The sequence below is a fragment of the Sceloporus occidentalis genome, unplaced genomic scaffold (assembly GCF_023333645.1).
Source record: "Sceloporus occidentalis isolate IW3139 unplaced genomic scaffold, rSceOcc1.0.p SCAF_2, whole genome shotgun sequence".
In the NCBI taxonomy this organism is placed as follows: Eukaryota; Metazoa; Chordata; class Lepidosauria; order Squamata; family Phrynosomatidae; genus Sceloporus; species Sceloporus occidentalis.
The window spans coordinates 49707643-49731547 of record NW_028316982.1 but is presented as its reverse complement, the minus strand read 5'-3'; the positions used below and the strand labels follow the sequence as shown (position 1 = coordinate 49731547).

At 38.3% G+C, this 23905-nt stretch overlaps 1 protein-coding gene across 5 annotated transcripts in view; it reads right to left on the bottom strand.

The window, feature by feature from the left end:
* The window catches only part of FARP2 (FERM, ARH/RhoGEF and pleckstrin domain protein 2), a 97057-nt gene that overhangs the window by 61865 nt on the left and 11287 nt on the right, over positions 1–23905 (bottom strand). For all 5 annotated transcript variants that reach the window (XM_089509321.1, XM_089509317.1, XM_089509319.1 and 2 more), the window contains exons 3-6: positions 9135–9239; positions 6891–6933; positions 1760–1838; positions 329–426 (exon numbers count right to left, since the gene is read on the bottom strand). In XM_089509321.1, coding sequence (XP_089365447.1) covers positions 329–426; positions 1760–1838; positions 6891–6933; positions 9135–9239 — 325 coding nt within the window. The remainder of the gene's footprint in view (positions 1–328; positions 427–1759; positions 1839–6890; positions 6934–9134; positions 9240–23905) is intronic.

The window sequence follows — 23905 nt, the reverse complement described above, 5'->3', positions numbered from 1 at the left end:
GCCTCTCTAGGCATTATTTTTTGACCAGGGAAATACCCTCAAACACCCTCTAGTAAGCACCGGGGGGAGTTTTGCCATGTATTTGGTTCTCCTGGGCCATTTTAAGCCCAGGAGAGGACTTTTTGAAAACAAGAAGTTAACAGGAAGTGACATTAGAGACATCTGACTGTTGTTGACTCAAACTCTCCTTATTGCTTCAATAAGGTTGGCTGAATCACATATAGTCAGAGTCCATGCCAACATAATACCAAAATCTTAATTTCTTAGTGTTTTCGATATACTGAGGTGTAGTAACTTTACGTCCCCACAGGCCACATTGCATACTAACATTGCAGAAGGTGAGATATGAGGAGTGCTGCTGTGTTATCATTGCAGGTAAGGCGTTCCTCTGCTAGGTCTCTCTTGATTTGTAATGCAAATAGATACCTAAAAAGAAGAATCAACAGTTTAACATTTGTCAGTTGAAACTATTCATTCTGGCAGAAAAAAGAAGTTTAAATATTAGCTCTAGCCAAGGACAGCAGCAACATGTGTTCATGTTATATGGTCCATGCTATATACTATGGTTGTGTATCTACACAGAGATGACATTGCTTCCAATACCTTAGACTGCTAACCAACAGGAAGTGTATCACCACCATCAACCTGGCAGTTGCTGCGATGTAACAGTTATCAATTACTATTATATCTTCTCAGTGTTTTTTCCTGGCATGACCAGCATACCTGGCATAACCAGCAAAAGTTTGGGAAATTAACCAGCATCAAGTCATACAACTGTGTTATGTCTAAGGATATTGAGCTTTAATCCAAAAGTGGCTAGGAGTTGGGATCCAGCAAGAACCAGAGGGACAGAGACTACAAACTGTATCTTGGAACACATAGTCTAAATTCTCTGCCAAGAAGAATAGAACACATACATTCCTTCATTTGGGTTGCCTTGGCAGAGACAATGAAAGAGACATTTTTCTCCAAACGCTATCATCTCCCATTGACTCTCAAGTCATCCACAGAAGTAATTTAGAAGTTTCAACGAACTGAGAAAAGTGAGACAACAATGGGAAGCTGGCTAGAAAAACAGGATTGAAATTCACTGATAAGATAATATGTACAGGTGGAGTGAAGCAAAGTATACTAGAAACACAAAGCACAGCTTGACAGAAAATTTAGTATGAGCAGCATGGAATTACATAGATCTGCTCAAGTATGTTTCATGGAGTCTCAGGAAGGACACAGAAGACAAAAATATTCCCTAAATACTTCCCGCTCATAACATGCATAGGAAAACAATGGCATAACAAGATAAACTGGATAAACCAACCTAGAATCGGTGAGGCACAATTACATGAACTGACATTAACAGAATAATATACAGACTTTTGCTTAGCTATTACATAGAACTAGTGCTGGGAACAATCAGCTCAATCCTATCCATGTTTACTAAGAAGTAAGTAACAGCAAGTCCACACTATGTGTACACAGAATGACAGCCTCAATTTTCTTCCCAAGGAAACAATGTTACTTAAACAATTTTGTCCCCCTAGAAGTGGCTACTTTTATCCATTTTTGTAGCATGTAAATTATGTTTGTATCTTCCTGAAGCATCTTCTCTTTTACTAGATTAGATTAGGGGGGGAAATTGTTATTCAAAGCAAAACAAAACTAGGGCCAATACTATCATGGGAAATTGATTTCTCAGACCTCTTGCACCCTGTTCATGTTTCTATTGAAAATAATTTATAAATTAACAGTTATTCTTTACCTGGTATACTCCTCTTGCAGCTGACCAGGATCAGGAGGAAAGAATTTTACAGCTAGACGAAGCATTGCATTCTTTGGTCCTATGGGAAAGTCAATACATTTTATTACATTTTTACCTTCATATTTTAACATTCATATTAATGACTGCTGAATTTCAAAAAGAAGGTCATGGGAATTAGCCATTTATGTTGTCAATGGGTTTCTACTGATCAATCTTATGACCTGGAAGTGGCTGCAATCTCAGGCCTTCTCAAGCCTTTGTATAGTGCCAAAAACCGACATATCACTGACATATGATGCATTGTACAGGTGTATTTTGATGCAGCAGCCAGTCTACAACAGATGAAACCAGTTACATTCTTTTAGCTAATGGGTTCCAGAATCTCCTCAGCGAAAGTGTAGAATTGGACTACCAAATAACAAGTTCTATCCAGATCAACCCAGGACCAAGCCTGAAATTCTGCATGGCTGGATAACAGGTCCTTTGGGCTGGGGGGCATCCCTGCCAAGGTAAGGCAGGTGGAAGATAGATTTCTAATGTTTTACAGGGCAGTTTAGTTTACAAAAGGAACTAAATCACATAGGTGTTACCTATATCTCATCCTAACAGAAATGAGAACACTACAAACAAGTTGTCAAGAGGAAGGTTTATTCCTCTTTCTGTTCTCAATGTCTCTATATCCTTCAACTGCCAGATTAAAGCATAAACTATGAAGCAGAACCTACTAAATACAAAATAACCCTTCTTATGTCACTGCACAGCTTCTTAACGTTCGGCCATGATGCCAATAAGGATTCTAGAACCTTGGGGCCACACCCACTACAACCAGTTTTCTTCCCTAGGGCGGCCACAGCTTAAGAGACATCTGCACTGAATACTTCATACCTAAGTACTTGCATTGCACCTGCTTGTCAAATATGGTCAATAGGAAGATTTTCATGGTGCTATAAACTGTATGAATCAACAAAGAAAATGATGTAGTGTTATATTTGTTTAGTAGTTGTGAAATGTCTGATTGGTGTCAATGATCAGGAGGGGAGGAGACACAACATTAAATATACAACGAATAGTGGACAAGTTATACTAATAGCATTTTTGTTATTGAGAACATGACTAAAGCAAGTTGAAGGCACATATGTGCTCATACATGTGCGCACACACAGAGAGAGTAATAGTCAACAGTATTTTATTAATTTTCTACAGTGTTGTTCGCTCTGAGCTGAGAACTCTAAATGAGAGACATAGCTTTCATCTCCTTTCAAAGGAATTAAAGACAAAATAATTCTGAATAACGACATTTATTTCATGTGCTATCAAAGTTTAATAATATACACATATTGGTTGAATCATCACAGAACATTAAATCAAGATATAGTGGGAACATTTGACCACAACTGCTTACTGTACCACAAATGAATACCAGCATGTGAATTATCTCAAGAAAAGACTCAGTGTTTCTGGTCAATCTAGATTTTAAAACCACATATAATTTTCATATATGTTATCTGTAGTCTTTCACAAGACAATAATTTCACTGAAATATAGGACAAATATATTGGAGCAAAAGCCTAGTTACTAGTAACTCCAACAGAAGATTATTCTCCCACAAGCCCAAGGCATAATTTGCAATTCATCTAAAAACTGGTATGTTGTTTCTGCTCCCCCCCCCTTGTGAAATCAGGTTTATCAAGCTCTAATTAAAACCCAACCATTAGCATAATCTTGTAAAAGAGTCATACTGTAAAAAAATACAATAATATAAAATCTACTGAGAATTTATTCTTAGCTAGCTGCAGTGCATCTTAGTACAAAAGAAAAAGATACTGTATATGCAATGGATACTGTCATGCCCCACACAATGTGGGTTGATTTAGGGTTGGTGCAGGCCAGCATGAAAAGCCGACTTCCAGCCGGCTTGGGCGCATGCAGTATATGCACAATACATGCCCCCAAGATGCCCGGAAGCCAACTTCATGTCACCCAGCTGCCCACCTGACAGCCAGCTTCAGGGTGTTCTGGCGGCGCAGCGTTTACATGCCACACAAGCACCGTAAAGCCACATCAGGGAGGGAAAGGCCAGGTTTTGTTTTTTGTTTGTTTAAAAAATTATTAATTAAAATAACATGCTATAAATCATCTCAGTCATACCAATCAAGCAAGTTACATAATCTAAACAAAGATTCAACATGAATACAAGAGCAGGGCATTTTGTGACCTTTTCCCATTTCCCCCCTATAGATCCTCTCCTTCCCTCTCTTGTAAACTTAACGTCAATTTACCATTCCAAAACTTCTTTCTCTCCATACCTTCTCTTATCTTTATTTCAACTTTCTTAAACTTCCTTACACCCTCTTCACTAACATTCTTTATCTTTCATTTCATCTTCTTTCCCACTCATACCTTCCATATAACCTACTTAAACCTTCAACCACAACTCCTATCATCCTATCTTCCTACTCAACTATTTACAGTTTTTCCCCTTCTGATCTAACTGTATTTCCATCATATTCTTTCTTATATAACTTGCTTTTATATCATCTTATTAACATTTCCATTTATTTATTAACAACTTTGCTATTGTATCTTCAAAATATGTCTTTCTGAATCTTCCAATATGTAGAGTATTGACTATTCTCAACTCTTGACACTCCATTATTGACATACTCTCCCCCTCCCTCCCTTCTCCCCACCTTATGTGTTTAATTGCAAAGGACATACTCTTATTGTTTCTATACTAATCGTTGTGGTATCTTCATATCAAAGGGGTCTCTTTCTGCATTGTTTTTTCTTCTTCTCTCTTCCAGATATGCCAAATCTGGTTTCTATTCTTCTTGTACATCCTCCAAGGGTTTTGTTGACAGTTTCTGAGATAGAATGTCCATTTCTAATGTGTCATACAACTTTATCAACCAATCTTCTTCTTTAGGGAGTTCAGCTTCAAGCCGCCCCTTTGGGGTAGTCTGTTTCACCTCTAAGAAAACATCTTCCACATATTTTCTATTTCTCATTATTTTGGCATTCTTTAGCATTGTATCAAAAGGGTGATACACTTCAAGTTACCAGCAGGCATAGAGTACTAGCAATGCTTCTCCTCAAGTTATATTGCCTATTGGTAATGGCTATTTAAAGAAGAAAAAAGAAATTCCCAAAAACTTGTAATACAATTAATTCCTTTGACGTAAAATATAAATTCAGTTACTGTGGGTTCTTACAATGGGTACTTGAGGCCTCTATCATCCCATAGTCAGATGTTATATACAACAGTCAAAGCCAATCACATGCTAAAACTAAGGAAATAACGCATACAGAGAGATTGAGTTTGACTACTAACAGTTCTCACTAAGGCAAATGAAATTGAGGTTTCTTAGCACGTCTCACAATTCCTTACAAGAAACAAATGATCTGCTCAATATGAAAGCACCAATTAGTTTCTGAATAAAAAAAGCAAAGCTGTTACACTAAAAATATTAATAAGCTAATAGTGTAAATCTTTAAATTGGTAAAGCAAATCATGCAAAGAAAAAAAATGCCTTAGTATGAGGTCACTGTATGAACGTTTAGGTAATTATTCAAAGGCTTTGAACTCTGAACATTTCAAACTCCATCCTCCCAGAATGAATGCTACTTTTCAGAATGAAAGGAATACTGATTAAATCTTAAAGATGTAGCTGTACTATACATTGTAACTGACATCCACCAGATGCCTCCAGCCATCAGCACATATACAGAATTCCTGATCACATGTTTACAGCAGGAGTGGTAAAGTGTGGCCTACAGGCTGCATGTAGTCCCCCAAGTCATTTTTGAGGACACCAAGGGCTCATTCCACAACATTCCTCATGTTCCCTGAATATAGGATTAATGTCACTATGTTCCCTCTACTCTTGGGAAGTTTAAAAACTGAAAGAAGTAAAATAGAAATTGACTGAGGGAGACATTGAGGCACTTTATATTAACAACTGTTTTGGAAATTAAAATAAATCAGGAGGAGTAGGTGTGGCTCTCCAGGGACCATCTGGGGGCTAACCCACTCTTGGTTATTTCCTATGTGTGCTTTACACTGCATAGGAGATATAGAACACTGGAACATATACTAACCAAGGTGCCACTAGCATGTGAATGGTGGAAACTGCCAACTGGCTGAAGGCAAAGGATAAAAAGAAGTAACTAATAGGAAATAAAGGATTAAATGGAGTGTGCAAACGTCAACAGTGAAGAGGTCACACTGTCCCCCCAAAAGACCTAAAAGAGCTGCCTCCCCGGCTGCCCACTCTCCTACAAAAAAATAAAAAAATAAAAATGTAAAAACTTTTTTTGCACCTAAATGGTCCCGTATGCCCTGCATGGGAGCCACTCTGTCACTTTTCCACCTTCTCCTGAGATGTTTTGTTTTTAAAAAGCTTCTCCTGGGCCTAAAAGGACCGAAGGAGTAGGGGACCAAAAACCTGGTGAAAATGCCCCACACCCTCTACCAGATGTTTGGAAGTATAATATTATTATTTCTTTCACTTGGGGATTGAGGGGAGTTTTGAAGAATAATCTTCAGGGTTGCTTTCAGCTCATGGTGCACACGTGCCCTCCCCTAAATTTTAAAAAGCTAGAGGAATACAAAATCAAAAAAATACAGTTTGCCTTTGAGTGTAGGAGGTACACAGAAGCACAAATATGGGCTTTATGAAACTCATAAAAGAATATAAGTTCTAAGCCTGAAAAAGAGATGTTGGTTTGTAAAATATGATGATTTTTAAACTGTATTTACAACATATGTTTAAATATTATCTTTAATTTTGTTGCATTTTTATTTTCATTGTAGATTATTATTAGAATAATAAATGTAAGAAGCTAACCCCAAAACATGGGTGTGAATTATCGAATTAGCAAGTGGGAATTCTATTTGTAAACTGCCTTAAAATAGTTTCAGTCTTTTTTGGCTTTTTCATATGTGGAAATGACACCTCTGGCCATTGATTAAACTACCTAGAATAAGTTTGTGTGGCATGCATACTAAGTGACCTACCTTCACGTCTTTGGAAAACAGGAGCTATTAATAACAGCACTAAATAGGTGTATTACCCATTTCCACTTTAATTCTAAAAGGTAATTATTTGAGATAGATACTGTATGTACTTACTTCGTATCTGCTTAATGGTGGGTTTCATAGGCTCAATCCAAATCTAAATAAAAAAATAAAAAAATTAGGTAAACAAGGAAACTAATTGTTTTGACAACTAAAAAGCAAAACTTCCTCCATTAGAGGTTTTAATCACTATCTATGCTTAGCAGTAAGCCTCAACCTAAGCTTGTAAATAATCATTACAAAAGTATAATGGGGCATAAGGACAAAGGAATGGTTTCCTGAAGTTAACAAAGGGAAGGCCACTGGATTCATACCATACAGATGCATAGCATATTTTGCATGAATCTGGGAAGGGGAACTATTTATACAGAAACCTGTACCATATTGTTCATGGAACAAGCAAACTGTGAACTTTCTCTGGAAATGTCAAACAGGAAACTGGGTGAAATCAACTCAGGACAGTTAGGATATTGGGAACTCAGACACTGTCAAAGACCAGAATAAATAACTCTTAAGACCCTTTCTAATGCATATATTTACATGCAAACTTCACAAACAACTTTAGAGGCTTTTTCACCCACAAAGAAAGCAGCTGGCATATCACTAATCACATAAATCCCTCTGATAAATCTTGAAAAATGTGTAGCATGAGTTGGAAACTATAGGGCAATACAGATCAGCACAATATGCTGGCTTCCCAGCGGTATGGGGAATATGGCATATGGATAGGGTTGCCATAATTGTCCACTATTACCAGGGACAAAATGTGGAACAAATTTGAGACCAAACTGTAGGACAACTGCAGGACAAAACTCAGCCCAAAATGTAGGACATTTGGGCTGAGTTTTGTCCTGCAGTTGTCCTACAGTTTGGTCTCAAATTTGTCCTACATTTTGTCCCTGGTAATAGTGGACAATTATGGCAACCCTACATATGGACGATGCATGCCCCGAAGCAGGCGTCACTTTGCCCACCCACCCAGATGGTGGGCTGCGTTGCAGCGCTCTGGCAGTGTGGTCGAAAAGCCTCTTTTTTCTGGTGCAAAAAGAAGCAGCATTTTGCCTCCTCTTTTTGCACCAGAAAAAAGCCAGAGTGGGGCCACGGCATGCACCCACCCAGCTCTTTCAGGGGCACTGTCACGTCACCCCTTTGAGCTGGTCTGTTTCAGCCCTATATACATTGTAAATAGCTACACCGAGACATGCAAATTCTGCCATCAAATTAAGTGCACTCTGTCTGCAAGATTTCTTAAAATCCTACAAACTTCAAACTTTCATTTGATTGTAAAATGTTGAGTTGGAGACAAATCTGACTGATTTGTACATTCAAAAACATACAGATTTTAACTCTCCCTGCCAAAAATGGAAGGGGCATTCAGCAATTTTGAGAGACTATTGGGGTATTCAGATGGTAAAAATAATCCAGGTAGAATCTGGGTTGAATCTTTGCTGTTCATGTATGCTTCAAATGCATCCAATTAACTTAATCCAGGATAATCGATGTTGGATTCCCCCCCCCCCCCGAGTTTTCCTAAAAGATTCAGATTCTCAGACGCACTGGTGGCATAATAGTTAAATGTGGGTACTGCAGTCATTCACAGCCACAATGTTGTGAGTTTGATCCCAGGCAGGGCTCCAAGGTCCGCCAGCCTTCCATCCTTTCGTAAAATGAGTTCCCAGCTTGTTGAGAGCAATTGGCTTACACACTGTAAACCACTTAGGGAATGCTAGTTCACTGATACGTGGTACAGAAATGGAAGAGCCCTCCCTCCAATCCATCTGCCTTGGTCCAGGCCTCAGAGGGAGAGAAGAACCACTGGACCTCATCCCCTTTCCCTCCACCATTCCCTTCTCCTTTTGTGTCGTGTCTTTTAGATTGTAAGCCTGAGGGCAGGGAACTGTCTGATTAAAAATAATAATTGTAAGCCGCCCTGAGAGCCATTAGGGCTGAAGGGCGGGATATAAATACCTAAATAAATAAATAAATAAATAAATAAATAAAATAAAAACTTGCTATTGCTATGAATAACCAATATGAATAGACCCAGGACAAACCAGGATAAAACTGCATGCCTTGAACATGCTTCCAATACATTTGTACCATCAACTCCATCTTTATTCAAGTGTGGACATGTGTGAGCAGTGGAACATGCAGAGATGGACATAGATGAGGTCCCACTGTATGAATAACAAGCCCAAAATGCATGAGTGAAATTATTCACATAACTGCACTAAAAACACAAACTGAAAGAAAATCCATTAAAAAGCTTTTACACTCAGACAACTACGTGTTACATACCCAATATGACTGTGTATTCTGGAACTCAATCCCAAAGTAGTCAGACTCAACCAAATTCAGATGATTAAATACTTCTGTCAGCAGTTTCTGGCCATAACATTTTGACTGGGAAAGTAAGTAAAAATGAGAGCTACCGTTAGTTACAATTCAGGAACAAAATATATTAACTCTTGAAATGAAATGACTCATGCTAGTTTTAAAGTTTCATCATAAAATAAACAAAAACTCCAAACAGTTAATGTCAGTTAAAACTATTTCAGTGAAAATATCCACCACCATAATGTATCAGAAGTTTTTCTTTACATTACTTGCCATTTCTGTTGCTTGCATTCCCAAAGTCAGTGTGATTTCTTGTACTTGTGTTTCTCTGAGAGGTCATCTGTGCAGTTACACATATGGGGGTGCATCTGTTTAGGATCTATTTCAGGAACCTTCTATAGCAAAGGTGCATTCCAGACCAAGAACTGGACTGTATTCCTAGTAACCCGCTAGGGGACTGGATGATGCCTGGGAGTAGAATCCTCCTAAACTCTGTCTGCCTCCTCTCATATCACAGGGGTCCCTTTCTCCACAAAATGGGAGACAAAACAATCACTGCATGTCTCTTTGTTCAGGAAAAAATGGACTGTCCCTTTCTCTCTGCTGAGAAAAGAACAGGATGGCTGCTATGCAGAGAACAGCACAGACAATCCCCTTCAGTGCTAGAGAAAGATAGTCTCTCTCTGCTCAGCACTGGAATATGGCTTTCTCTAGTAATGGAAGAGGAAATCCCACTCATTTCTAATTAGTGATAGAAGATGCAAGTTGGATTTCCTCTACTATTAACACAGGAAGACTTCTCTTCGCTAATCTTGGAAGAAAGGTGAAAGACAGAGAGAACTCCTTGGATTGGTTTTGGCCCACAGGCTATATAGCAAGCGTGGCCAACCTTTTTTAACATTAAGAGCCACATATGATGTTTAACAGTCAGAAGACATGAACTAGTATTACACACATGTTATTACTGTTACAGGTAACATTTTGTAACAGAAATATATAATAAATACACTGGACTCTGGATATCTGTGGGCTTGTCATCTGCAGATTTAAAAAGCTATGGACTGCAAGCCCTGTTGCTTTCAATGGGAGTGTGTGCATGCAGCCACATTAGTGACCACACACATATCGCGTCTGCAACTGAAGACAATGGGACTTGAGGTCTCGCATTTTTCCTTATCCACAGGAGAGGTGGTCCAGAACAGACCTCCTGTGGATAAGAAGGGCGGACTGTATTAAGAAATACACATACATAATAATATTTAATCATTTATATGTAGTTTTTAAACTGTTAATTTGTATTAGTTTCAATAATAACAAAGTGCACACACACGCGCGCACACACACCAAATGTTTTCAAAGTCCTGACTGAATAATGTTTTAATTATATTAAGTATACTGAATATAGTAATGAACTATGGAAACATCTAGGAAAAATATGAAAATTTGTGTGTCATTAACATGAAACAAAAGAGGTAAAAACAGATATTTGTAATATTTATTTGTATTAGTAAACAGCCAATCAAAACACAGAGAAAAATATGTAAACCAATAGTAAGCCTTTGTTGTTATTGCTATGTGCCTTCAAGTTGTTTTCTTTTCAAGGTTTGTTCTGAGGGGGTTGGCCTTCTCCTTTCTGAGGCTTAGAGACTATGTGACTTGACTAAGGTCACCCAGTGGGTTTCCATGGCCAAGCTGGGAGTCAAATTCAGTTCCCCAAAATTGTTTTCCAATGCTCAAACCGCCACCCCCCACAATTTTCTTTAATCCCTGACTATATAGATATACAGAGGTAACTTGGAGATGGGAACCAAGTCCAAACATGAAATTAATCTATGTTTTGTATACAGCTTATATACATATGTTTGTGTACACTGAACCATCACAAAGCAAAGGTGTCACTATCTCAGCCACCCATGGAAAAGGTTTTTGAATATTCTGGATTTTGGAATTCTGGATAAGGGTCACATAACCTTCCTAGGAAAATATAGTAAAAAGAAACAACATGCAAAGAATTGAATTTCTTCAATATTCTGAAACTTTTTGAGCTTAACGCCAATAAATGTGAACACCTATATCAGCTTCTAGTTATTTTAAGTCATGTAAGTTACTTTCTGTTATTTCCTAACAGAAATTCCTAACAGAACTCCTATTTTTATGAGTCAAAAATCATAAACATAAGTATCCTTTATCAGTCACTGAAATTCTGTAAAACTATGAATCTAATGAAGGAACAATAAATAGTAGAATGTGTTAGCAAGGTTAAGTACCCTAAGCAGAATTCATATTATAATTATAACTACCACATAGATGTCTGCTTCATAAGCATCAGATTTTTAAATTCCCCGAAGAAATACTGAAAGAAGAGTATATGAAGAACCTGTAATATCTGATTTACTCAGTCCAAATTGCATCATCCTTTCCACAGTCTCCTCAAGCAGGTTTCAAGTCCTTAATTCTCATGTTTGCTGACTTTACAGACGGATCAGTAGTTTCACAGTCAGCAAGAAATATTGTCCCTGTACTTAAATTGGTAAAGCTTTGCTGCTCATCTAGTAATGTAAATAGCTATCAACACTGAATTTCCACATGTGCACTATCTGAAGTATTTTCAAATACAGTATAGAACAAAAAATATTGCATTGAAATATAAATAGCCATGTAATTAGGCTACAGCTTTGTCAGAAACATCATGTAGAGACCACTTCTTATTGCAGAATGTCTATTTTAAAACTGATTTCACAAATCTAAGTTGTGAGAACTAAAATAAATTAGCCCATGGAACCATCTATTATGATATATATGCCAAAACTAATACATGTATATATTCACCACACTACATTTAATTTTATTTCCTCAAAGTAGCAGACATAGATTTAAAGATAAAATGCAATCATAACATAGATGTATTTATGAAGAGTGAAAATAAATGTGTACTGGCAAGAATGTCAGGTGCTGTAGGGCATGCTGCAGAGGAAGGAACCGGCAAAGTCACTTCTCAGTACTCCTTGTCTAACAAAACCCTAAGAAATTCATGGGGTTGCCATAAGTCAACAGGAGACTTGAAGGCACACACACACACACAATAATAATAATAATAATAATAATAATAATAATAATAATAATAATAATAATACTTCTATTTCTACCCCGTTTTTCTGTAGCAAGACAATCAAAAAAAATATTTCTGGACTCTCCAGAGCAGTAAGAAAATAATGTACTTCAGCAAGCTGTTTGTTGAACTCTTAATGTTTCTACAATATTTCTATAGTACTTCTCTTACCAAGCTATAACTTCATGTAAAGGGCTACTGTCCTTTCACAAATCAGGAAAACTGATATTATACTCTCAGTTTAATGTTGCGTTTCTTTGCATACCAGCTAAATAAAGCAAGAAATCATATTTTACTACATGGTTATAGTCTTGATGAAAATGCAGAAAGTCCAGAAGCTTCTTTAAAGGTCACATTTCATCAGGAATTTCCTATTTTGGCTCATTTCCCAATCTATTGCTAAGTATTCTTTGTACTGTGCCACCACTGTACAGTTAGTTACAACATTATTACAGTTCTGTCCCTAACATTCCAAAGATTTTACTTTAAATTTAATAAAGTAAGGAGTAGGTAGATGACCAAGATAAGCTTTCAAATTTTAAGATGCCAAAAGCCACTGGAATGCAGGTTTCCTAGAACAGGTTTTCTTTTTAGTCAGAAAAAAGATTTGAAATATAGACATGAAAGCATTCATCTCGTGAACTAAATGATAAATTAAATTGATTACTATAATTAAATTAACACCCAAAATGTACACTTCAACAACAAAAACAAAACCAGTCTCTACTTTCCAATGAACAACAAAATCAATTTTCTGTAGTCAGCATGGTAGCTTAGCAATTTCAAATGTACATTAACTTTGCAGATCACAAAGGTATAGCCTTTAAAGCTTTCACTAGCCCCTCTCCTTTTTCCTCCTGCAAAGCAAACCATTTCCTCTTTGTGCACCTTATTTAAAATTTCTTAAAAAGCCATATTGGTTTAAACTCTCCTTCATGCTTTCTTTTTTTACTGCACTGTCAATTTATCCATCACTCATGTCTCTACATCTCCATGACTCTGGAGCACAGTCTTCCCCAAAATCTTATATCAGAAACCTCTTGCCTTCCTACATTCTACTACCACCTTTAGTCTCTCTATAAAAAAAATTAGAACTGAAATTTCAGAAGACGCAATATTTCCAACATTCTGTTGCTGTTAGTTTCATACAGAAACTCAACTGTCAGCCTGAGGAAGGAAAGAGTGGTATTCAAATTATAAGCAAATAACCTCTTCTACATCTACATATTGTACCTAGATTATCTGAAAGACCAAATTTTCTGTATGATCTTGCCCAGGTTTTAAGATACTCAGGAGGTGGGGGTGGGGGGAGGCTTTCTTTCAGTCTCTCCACTGTCACAGGCATGTCTGTTAAATGAAAGGTCCCTTCTCAGTGGCTACTCCCAGGTTGTGGAATTCTCTTCCAGAGGTTATCCTGGCTCTATCTCTCTTTCTCTCTCTCTCTCTCTCTCTCTCTCTCTCTGTTCTCCTTCAGCTTCAGGAAACAAAAATGTTTTCATTTACAGGGGCTTTTGGCTGTTGATTGATGCAGATGGGTCTTTGAATGGGGAAGGGCTATATTTTTATTTGCATTGTTATGTTTTAAAAGTTTAAACTACATGCATTTTAAATTAGTACTTATTTTTAAAAACTTTGTTGTTTCGCTTTAATTTACATTGTGAGCCATGACTGCCCCCCCCCCCCAAATTTGGAGAAAGATGGAATATTAAATAAATAAACTGATATACAATGGGCCCTCCATATTCACGGATTCGGCATCCATGGATTCAACCATGCATGGGTTGAAAATATTCAACAACAACAAAATTGGAAAAAACAAACCTTGATTTTGCCATTTTACATAAAGGGCATCATTTTACTACACCACTGTATATAATGGGACGAACATCCACAGATTTTGGTATCCCCAGAGGGTCCTGGAACCAAACCCTAGCAGATACCAAGGGCCAACTGTACATAATGAAATGTCTTCTGAATTAACGTTACAAAATGAATATAATAAAAGAACACACATATTTTACTTCTCTAAATATATGACTATGCCTTTGTGTACATCTAGAATCACAGAATCATATAGCTGGAAGAGACTGTGTAGGAATACACAGTCAAAGCATTCCTGACAGATGCTCATCCAGCCTCTGTTTAAAAACCTCCAAAGAAGAAGGCATGCCACTACGCTCTGAGGCAGCATGTTCTACTGTTCTTATCATCAAAAAGTTCTTCTTAATGTTTAGGTGGAATCTCTTTTCTGTTAGCTTCAATCCACTGCTCTGTGTCCTAGTCTCTGAAGCAAGCAGAAAGCAAGCATGCTCCATCCTCAATATGACATTCCTTCAAATATGTAAACACCAATATCATGTTTAGATTAGAAAGCTAAGAAGAAGTGGCACTCAGAGAAATTGTAACGAATAAATTACCAGGAACAGACGATATTCCAGTTGGACTGCTACAATCCACACAAACAGAATCAGCTCTAATGTTAACTAAAATATATCAACAAATATGGAAAACAAAACAACAGCCAACAGATTGGAAACTATTGATATACGTCCCCATCCACAAAAAAAGACTATAGGACCATAGCATTAGCAAAATTCTGCTCAAAATTCTGCGACCATCATATATGGAGAGGGAAATCCCAGTGATGCAAGCCAGATTCAAGAAAGCAAGAGGCATTAGGGATCACACTGCAAATGTGGAATGAATAATGGAGCGCACCAAAGAATTCCAGAAGAAAACAGCATGTGCTTTATAGACTATAGTAAAGCCTTTGACTGCATAAACCACAATAAGCTAAGGAATGCTCTCAATGAAATAGGAGTGTCACTACATTTGATAGTCATGATGAGAAATCTGTACTTAGGATCAGAGGCTGCTGTAAGAAAAGAACATGGAGAAACAGAATGGTTCCCAATTGGCAAACAGGTCAGGTAAGGCTGAATTTTATCATCCTATTAATTTAACTTGTATGCAGAAAATATCAGATGAAGAGCCAGTTTAGAATCAGTAGAAGGAGGGGTGAAGCTAAGTGGACTATCAACAATCTAAGCTATGCAGACAACTACTAGCAAAAAGTATCACAGACTTGGAACAATTATTAAGTTAAAGAAGAAAGTGCAAAGACCGGTTTACTGCTGGACATAAAGAAAACAAAAATAATGCCCACAATGGCTTATATCAGTTCAACCTAGATAAAACTAGGTAACCAAATTAGTTAAAGAATTCCCATACCTTAGATTAAACACTGATCAGAAGAAAGGCTGCAGTCAAGAAATAAGGAGAAGATTCAGAATGAGAAGGGCAGCTATGAAAGAACTAGTAAGGTTGTAAAGTTTAAAGATATACAACTGAATACTAAAGTCAGACTTCTCCAAGTCATTGTATTCCCTATTACCATGTATGGATATAAGAGCTGCACAGCAAAGAAATCAGATAGGATGAAAATCAACTAATTTGAGATGTAGTACTGGAGAGAGTGCTGAGGATACTGTGGATGGCCAAAATGACAAACAAATGGGTCCTAGAACAAATAATGCCTGAACTATCCCAGGAAGCGAAGATAACTAAACTCAGGTGGTCATACTTTGGACACATCATGAGAAGGCATGACTCTTGAGAAAAGACAATAATGCTAGGAAAAGCAGAGGACAGTAGGAAGACCACACACCAGATGGCTAGACTCACTCAGGGAGGTCAGAGGCGTGAATCTCCAGAATCTGAGCAGAGAGGTTGACAATAGGGGATCATTGAGATGTCTCATCCACAATGTCACCATGAGTTGAAATCGACTCGAAGGCAGCTTACAACAACAATCATGCCAACCTTAACTTTGTCTTCTCCAGGCTAAAGATACCCAGCTTCCTAAGTCACTCCTCATAGGGCATGGTTTTCAGACTTTTCACCATTTTGGTCACACTCCTTTGGACACTCTCTAGCTTGTCAGCATCCTTCCTGAACTGTAGTGACCACAACTGGACATAACATTCCCTGGTGAAGTCTAACCAAAGCAGAATAGAATGGTACTTCCCTCAGTCTAGACCAGTGATGGTGAACCTTTTAGAGGCCAAGTGCCCAAACTGCAACCCAAAACCCACTTATTTATTGCAAAGTGCCATGTCCCTCTGGCTTTCTAGTAACAAACTCTGGCAAACTCTGTGCTGGGATGACGGCACATGTGCCCACAGAGAGGGCTCTGAGTGCCACCTCTGGCACGCGTGCCATAGGTTCGCCATCACTGGTCTAGACACTATACTCCTATTGATGCAGTCTAGAATTGCATTGACCTTTTTAGCTGCTGCATCACATTGCCTACTCACGTTTATCTTGTGGTTTAAGACTCTTAGATCCCTTTTACATGTACTGCTGTCAAGCCAGGTATCACCCATCATGTATCTGTCCATTTCATTTTTTACTTCTCGAGTGTATATCCTACATTTCTCCATGTTGAAATTCATTTTATTAATTTTGGACCAGCTTTCTAATCTGTTATTAGCTCATTCAGCTCATTCAACATATGAAGCTCTGTTCTAAATACACCTTCATGCATTCCAAGAACACTTTGCATTCTTTATCAGTGACCCAAATATCTCCACAGCTGTAAACTGTTATTGCTTTAATACTAAAGGAATGTAGTCTGATGTTCACAAATAAAAACTCAAAATGAATAACTGACATGCGATGAACCATTTATCCCAAACTTGAAAGGTCTAGATGGCATTATCCATCTGAATGTCTGCTTAGTTACATATGGAGGTACAGTATAATGTTTCTTCCATCACTTTTCCTGTTGTATTAAATTGTAAAGTGCTATTCTAAATCGTAAAGTGATTTGATGTCTTTGGCAGAAAGGGAGCAAGTATGTAACTAGGAATTGCAATGATTTCAAATCTAAATTGGTAACTTATGTATTAGGATGAGACTGTAACAAAGCTAGTTTGTTTATGCATTTAGCATTATGCATTAGCTGTAACTGTAGTATAATAACCTTCTATAAAGTGGTCATTTGTGGAGTCCCACAAACAAGGTTATCCTGTGACTTCAAGAACAACTGTCCAGTATATGTGCCTCTCCTAAACAAAGGAGGCACCAAGAGTGGCCATCAGAATGAGGAATCATCTGATCATACCTGAGGCACTTCTTTAAAGAAGCTCAAGGAGGCCATAAATTTTCAAGTGGGGAGGAAGAAAATTCTTTCAAGAAGAAGAAGAAGAAAGGAAAAACATAAAAGAAAAAGGATCAAAAAGAAAAAGGACAGAAAAAACAAGCAATATTCTCATGAAATTAGTTCTTGCTCCAAAGAATAAGTTCCTAACGCTGGTGTTAACATGGTGGATGAAAAGGAACTGAGGAGTTTTGGCAGGAAAGGACAAGAAGCATGAGCACTGAGGTAGGTGGGGCTGCTGCCCAAAGGACAGCCTAGCACTAGGAGGTTTCTGAGGATGCAACTGCCCAGGATAACCCTATTTGAGTCACAGAGACCAAACAGACTTCTGCAAATAACACTAACTGGCACCAATGTTACCTGGTTTTCACTGAGATGCTTTGAAAATAACACTTCTTTAGAAAAAATTAAACAGCAAATTGGCAGTGTTGTCTTTTACATTCAGTATAACTTCAAATAATAAACAGGTTGTGTGTTCCCTAGATCAAAAGATCTTTTTTTGGGGGGGGAGGGTTTAAAAGTTAGTGAAGGAAATGAAACCATGGCCTGTTACAGACTGCCAAAATAAAGCTGCTTCGGGTCTCTTTGGAGGTATGCTGTTTAAATGATGCATGGGTCCTAAGAGTCCGGAGGTCGCGCCAAAGCCACACTCCAGTCCTAAGCATCATTTAAACAGCATATCTCCAAAGAGACCTGAAGCAGCTTTATTTTGGCAGTCTGTAACAGGCCCATGTGAACATGAAATGAAATCTGTGGTTGTACTTTGCCTTGTTTAGGAGATAATAGTTTTCACTGTAAGTTTTTTTAAATGAGATCAAGCCTGAAATGTAAGAAAATTACTAAGTCATTTTTTAAGACTTGCTCCTAAATAAGCAGCAGTCATAACAACAACACACAAGTGAAACACATCAGAGATTTATCAGAAATAAAACATTTTTCTGTTTGACCTGATAAGCTTGAGGAGCACAAATATTCACTGGCTGCATCATGGTTGCATCATGAGAACTGCCTATTTACTTCTGTTTGTGAAGGTTACACATGGTTTTTGACTGCATACCCCCATACTACATGGAAAACCTCTTTGAAATTGGGGGAGCTTCCTAAGCCGTTCATATAACAAAGGTATCTGCCACTCAAATAAAGGGAAAAATCCTCCAAAGCCATGGGAACTTCTGAAGTAACTCTTTTTATTCTTTTTACAGCGTGAGTGTACAAAGAACTTTCAGAACTGAGATTTAAAAGGAATATATATATCAAAAATGGAAGAAGTGGGAAATTGCCAAAGAGGAATACAGGCAAATAACTGTAGAGTGAAAGTAAGAAAAGCTACCGGTAATGCTCAGAATGGGGCAAAACAGAGCAGCAGCTTGGAGCGGCCTCTAGCTGCTCCAACCCTGTTTGGCCCCTGATTGGTGTGGAATCTGAAAGTGGGCCGCTACTGCGACCCAAAACAAAACACCAGTACGAGCAACTTTTCGCCGCTCTCTTTTGTGCTGGCTTTTCCCTGCTCAGTGCGCCCATGGCACAGCTTCCAGCTGCTTTGAGGGTATGTGTCATCTGCAAACCCCATGCCCAAAGTGGCCCCAAACAGGTGCTTTTTGTCTGCCTGCTTTGGGCCAATGAGCTCAGGTTCACTAGAGAGGCTAAAAATAGTAAAAAGAGTTTTTTGGCTATGTTCAAAGCAAAAGGAAGAACAAGGAAATGGTAGGACCAGATAGTGAAATGTAAATAGGAGACAGAGATGTCAGAACTGTTTAATACCTTGTTTGCCTCAGTCTTCTCTCAAAAGAATAACAGTGTTCTAACTGGTGAAAATGGAACAAACTGTGTAGAAGGACTGCAGCCCTGAACAGGTTAAAAAAAAGTAATAAAGGAATACCTAGCTACTCTAAATTAATCCAAGTCTTCAAGACCAGATGAGCTGCACCCAAGAGTAGTAAAGGAACTTGAAAACATAATCTAAGAGCTATCGTCAAACATCTTTGAGAATTCAAATAGGTCCCAACAGAACAGACAAGGGAAAATTTTGTCCTCATCCTCAAAAAGGGCAAAAAAGAAGACCCAAGCCACTACTGATCTCAGTGTCAAGACCAAGAAAGGTTCCTGAACAGATCATTAAACAGTCAGTCTGTGCACACTAAGAAAGGAATTCTGTGATTACTACGAGCCACCATGGGTTTCACAGAAACAAGTCAAGCCAAACTAACTTTTTTGTGGAGTTACAAGCTTAGTAGATCAGGGATGTAGTATATCTTGACTTCAGTAAGGCTTTTGACAGGGTTCCCCAGGCAAGCTGAACAGTAGGCTAGACTGTTTAACAGTTAGGTGTATCTGCAATTGGTAGTCAAACCAAATCCAGAGACTACTCACCAATGCTTGCTCTTCATCCTGAAGAAAAGTGATTAGTGGGGTGCCCCAGGGTTCTGTTCTGGGCCTGGTATTATGTAACATTTTTGTAAATGGCTTAGATGATGGAATAGAAGGCATGCAAATCAAATCTGCAGATGACATCAAATGTAGGGAGGTAGCTAACATCCCAGAGGAGAGGAACAGAATGAAATTGACAATTTGGAGAGCTGGGCCAAAACAAATGAATTTCAACAGAGATAAAAGTAAAATACTATATCTACTCGGGAACAATAAAATGCACCCATATAGTATGGGCAATACCTGGTTTGAAAAAGTATAAGGATCTAAGTCCAAACACAAATCAACAGTGTGATGCAATGGTCAAAAAACCAAATAAAATTCTGGGCTGCATCAACAGGACCAGAGTGCCAGACTGAGAGAAACAGCAGCAACACTCTATTCTGCTTTGGTCAGACTTCACCTGGAATACTGTGTCCAATTCTGGGGACCACTGTTCAAGTATAATATTGACGAGCTGGAATGTGTCCTGAAAAGGGAAACGAAGATGATCAAAGGTCTGGAAACCAGGCCTTATGAGGAGTGACTAAGGAAGCTGGTATATTCAGCTTGGGGGAAAGAAGACTAAGCAGTCACATGATAGCTATCTTTAAATATCTGAAGGGATGTTAAAAGATACAGCAAGTATGTTTTCTCATCAATCAATCTTTATTTACAATCAATGGACCTAGCTTGACACACTATAATTTAAAAGTATATAGCATATCGATCCCCAATGCTATTCAACATCTACATGAAAGCTCCGGGAGAGATCATCTGCAGGCATGGGGTGGGATGCTATCAGTATGCTGATGAAACCCAAATATACTTCTCCATCAAGCACCAAACAATTCTGGAAGTTGGTATCCAACACCTTATGCTCTCAAAGCTCATACCCCAATTGTGGCATCCCTATAGCGGTATGGGGAAATCATTTCAGGGAATTTTTTTATATCTGCAACGCTACATCTAGCACCCATGACAGATCTACTGAGCTTCAGTTACAAGGAGCGGCACCCTGGGAACCAGTTATACTTGAAAATGTCACCAATCTTATCTCCTAACTCAAAAACGGCATGGCCCCTGGAAATGACAACATTCCTACTGAACTGATTAAAGTATGCTTTCTGCTGCTATAGACACTAGAACCTGAACCAACCAATTTACAGAAAAACACATTCCACCAAAACATTATGAAGATTTTTTTTACTGTAAGAGCTATTCAACAGTTGAATATATTGCCTTGAAGGAAAGTGGACTCTCCTTCTTTGGAAATGTTTAAACAGAGGTATGAGGTGGTATCTTTCAGAAGTTTTAAAATTGTGTATTCCTGCATGGCAGGGGGTTGCACTAGAAGGCCTTGTGGTCCCTTCCAACTCTATGATTCTATAATTCTATGGACCCTGCCTTTTCATTGTCACATAGCATCCACTTTTCTTTGAAGTGATGTATACATGGGCTTTTCATTGCATTATCGAATGAACTCTGTGAAGTAGACTAGATTGGATATAACTTGTCAATTTAAATTTTAAAAACACAATTTTAAAAGTGTAAATGTACCATTACTGTCTGGACATAACTATCTGTATGCATCACTATGCATAAGTCATAGATAGCTAGTTTACAAAGAAAATTATCTAAACTGAAGTATGGTCACTCACAATGTAATTAATCAAGTTTATTGTCTTGACATGAATAGTATTGAATCTTTTTTAAAAAGACAGTTGGGTTCAAGAGACAAAACACCTCATAGCAAATGAAAACATGCTTCGCACATAAACACAAGATAAATGCTAACTTTTCAACTTGTACTATCAATAAACCACCCATGCACTAGAGCAGTGATGGCGAACCTATGGCACACATGCCAGAGGTGGCACTCGGAGCCCTCTCTGTGGGCACACATGCTGTCGCCCTAGCATAGAGTTTGCCAGAGTTTCTTACTAGAAAGCCAGAGGGATGTGGCACTTTGCAATAAATAAGTGGGGTCTGGGTTGCACTTTCGGCACTTGGTCTGTAAAAGGTTCACCATCACTGCACTAGAGGTCTCATACAAATGAAAGAGTGAGTTTGAAACAATGATCTCCTTCAATGCTACTCAAAGTGGGGGTCTCTGACTGGTGCCCATTCCCCAAGTCATCAACTGCCAGTCCTTCCAGAAAAGAAAGAGTTTTAGTCAACATTTGCAAATATTGTGCTGGTCTCTATCACTCTGGGGGGGGGGGGGGCAACTGCCAACCCTTTGAAGTCAGTCTAAAAAGCACAGTATATTCTGTATCATTCCACATATTGGCATAGAAACAACTTAAACATAACTAGAAGCAATGAAACTCAAAAACAATAATACCCAACAGTATTTGAACATCTGCAGCAAAGAATTTTGCAGCATGAAAATACAGCCCCCTCATTAATTACTAACAGTCCTATTTTGAAGATGGAAGACATAAAGGCTGATAATACAAATAAATCACCTCATATACAGTACAAATACTTGCTGTTGTTGTTGTGTGCCTTCAAGTCACTTTTGATCTATGGTGACTCTAAGAAAATCCAATCAGAGCATTTTCTTGCCAACCTTCTTCAGAGGGGTTTGCCATTGCCATCCTCATAGGCTGAGACAATGTGACTTGTTCGGGTTGCCCAACAAATACTTATCTGATTTTAAATTGTGTATTTATTTGTTTTATGTTGTTTAATCTGTTTAAATAGCTATTTTATTTTGTGTTTTATTTCTTATTACTGTAAGCCATTTTCAGTCCCATCTGATGATATATAAATTCAATAAATAAAGAAATCATCAGACTAAGCATCAGCCTATTTTCAGCAGAACTGTATTCTCTCAGAATTATCAGGAACACCTTTAGGGGGTACTTTTGGATTCATTACTTTCATAGGTGACTGATTGTTAGGAACACTTTTTACCAACTTTAGCCAATTATAATTAAAATTAGAATAAAGCTTTAAAAAGTACACCAAATCAACTGTCATGCCAAAATGCTATCTGAACACGGCTGTAGAATTTATAAACCATGTAAAGAACTAATTTGCACTATTAAGTCTTAATTGACCGGAGACAGAAGAACTCTGGACAAAAAACAGGGACATTGTCATGGAAGAATATAAAAAAGAAAAGCTTCATTGGATAACAGATTAAACTCTTTTTCTTGGTCTATAGTGAACCCATTAGTGCCACACCTACACAAAATAAACTGGACTCAAGTCAGACTGACTTCCTTACATTTCCCGTGATCAAATTCAAATTGGTACAAAAGGGATGAACATTTTTCTTCTTCTCAGCATGCTAAAATCTTTCAACCAACAGCCTCATTGTTTACCTGTCAAACCTGCCAGGTTGCATTAGAATTCATTGCTTCCCCATCCAATCCTCACCCTCCCTTTATGTCTCAGTGAGTGAAAATAAGTAAGGGAAGTCCAAATGTCTCCTTTTCCACCATATTTGTTGATTTTTTTAAAAATGTATTTTCAATGTCTCCTGAAGCGCACACACACAGAGGACAGAAACTGTCCATCTCCTTCACTGTGACTGCCAGCAATGGTGTGCTCTACCCCAGTTGCTGTCGCCCCTCCCCAGCACAACCCCACTGATAAAGCTGTTTTGAACTAATGCAATGGTGAGGGGGTAACCCAATCCACTCTGTCACTGTTGATTTCATGCCTGAGGTCAGCTGGAGAGGGAGCAAGAGCAACCAGGGTAAAGTGCTCCACTACAAGCCATTGCAAAGAAAGAAGATCTGCAGCTTTATTCCCCACACTACATCAGGGCCAATGGCACTGCGCTATCTCCTCCCTCTCCCGCCCCACCTGAGTGAGTGAACGAGCAAATGAGCGAGGGAATACACATGTGGGTGGGCAACCCAACCCCTGCTAATAGGGAGAGACGACTGCATGTCAAAAAAAAAAGTTTATAAAATACTAAATATACCTCCACTTCAGATGTCCTGCTAACCTTCAATTACTATGCCCTTAATGCTTTAAAAAATGGTGACACATGCCAAGCTTGCCAGACTAGTCCCACCCTCCAACTAGCCCACGCTG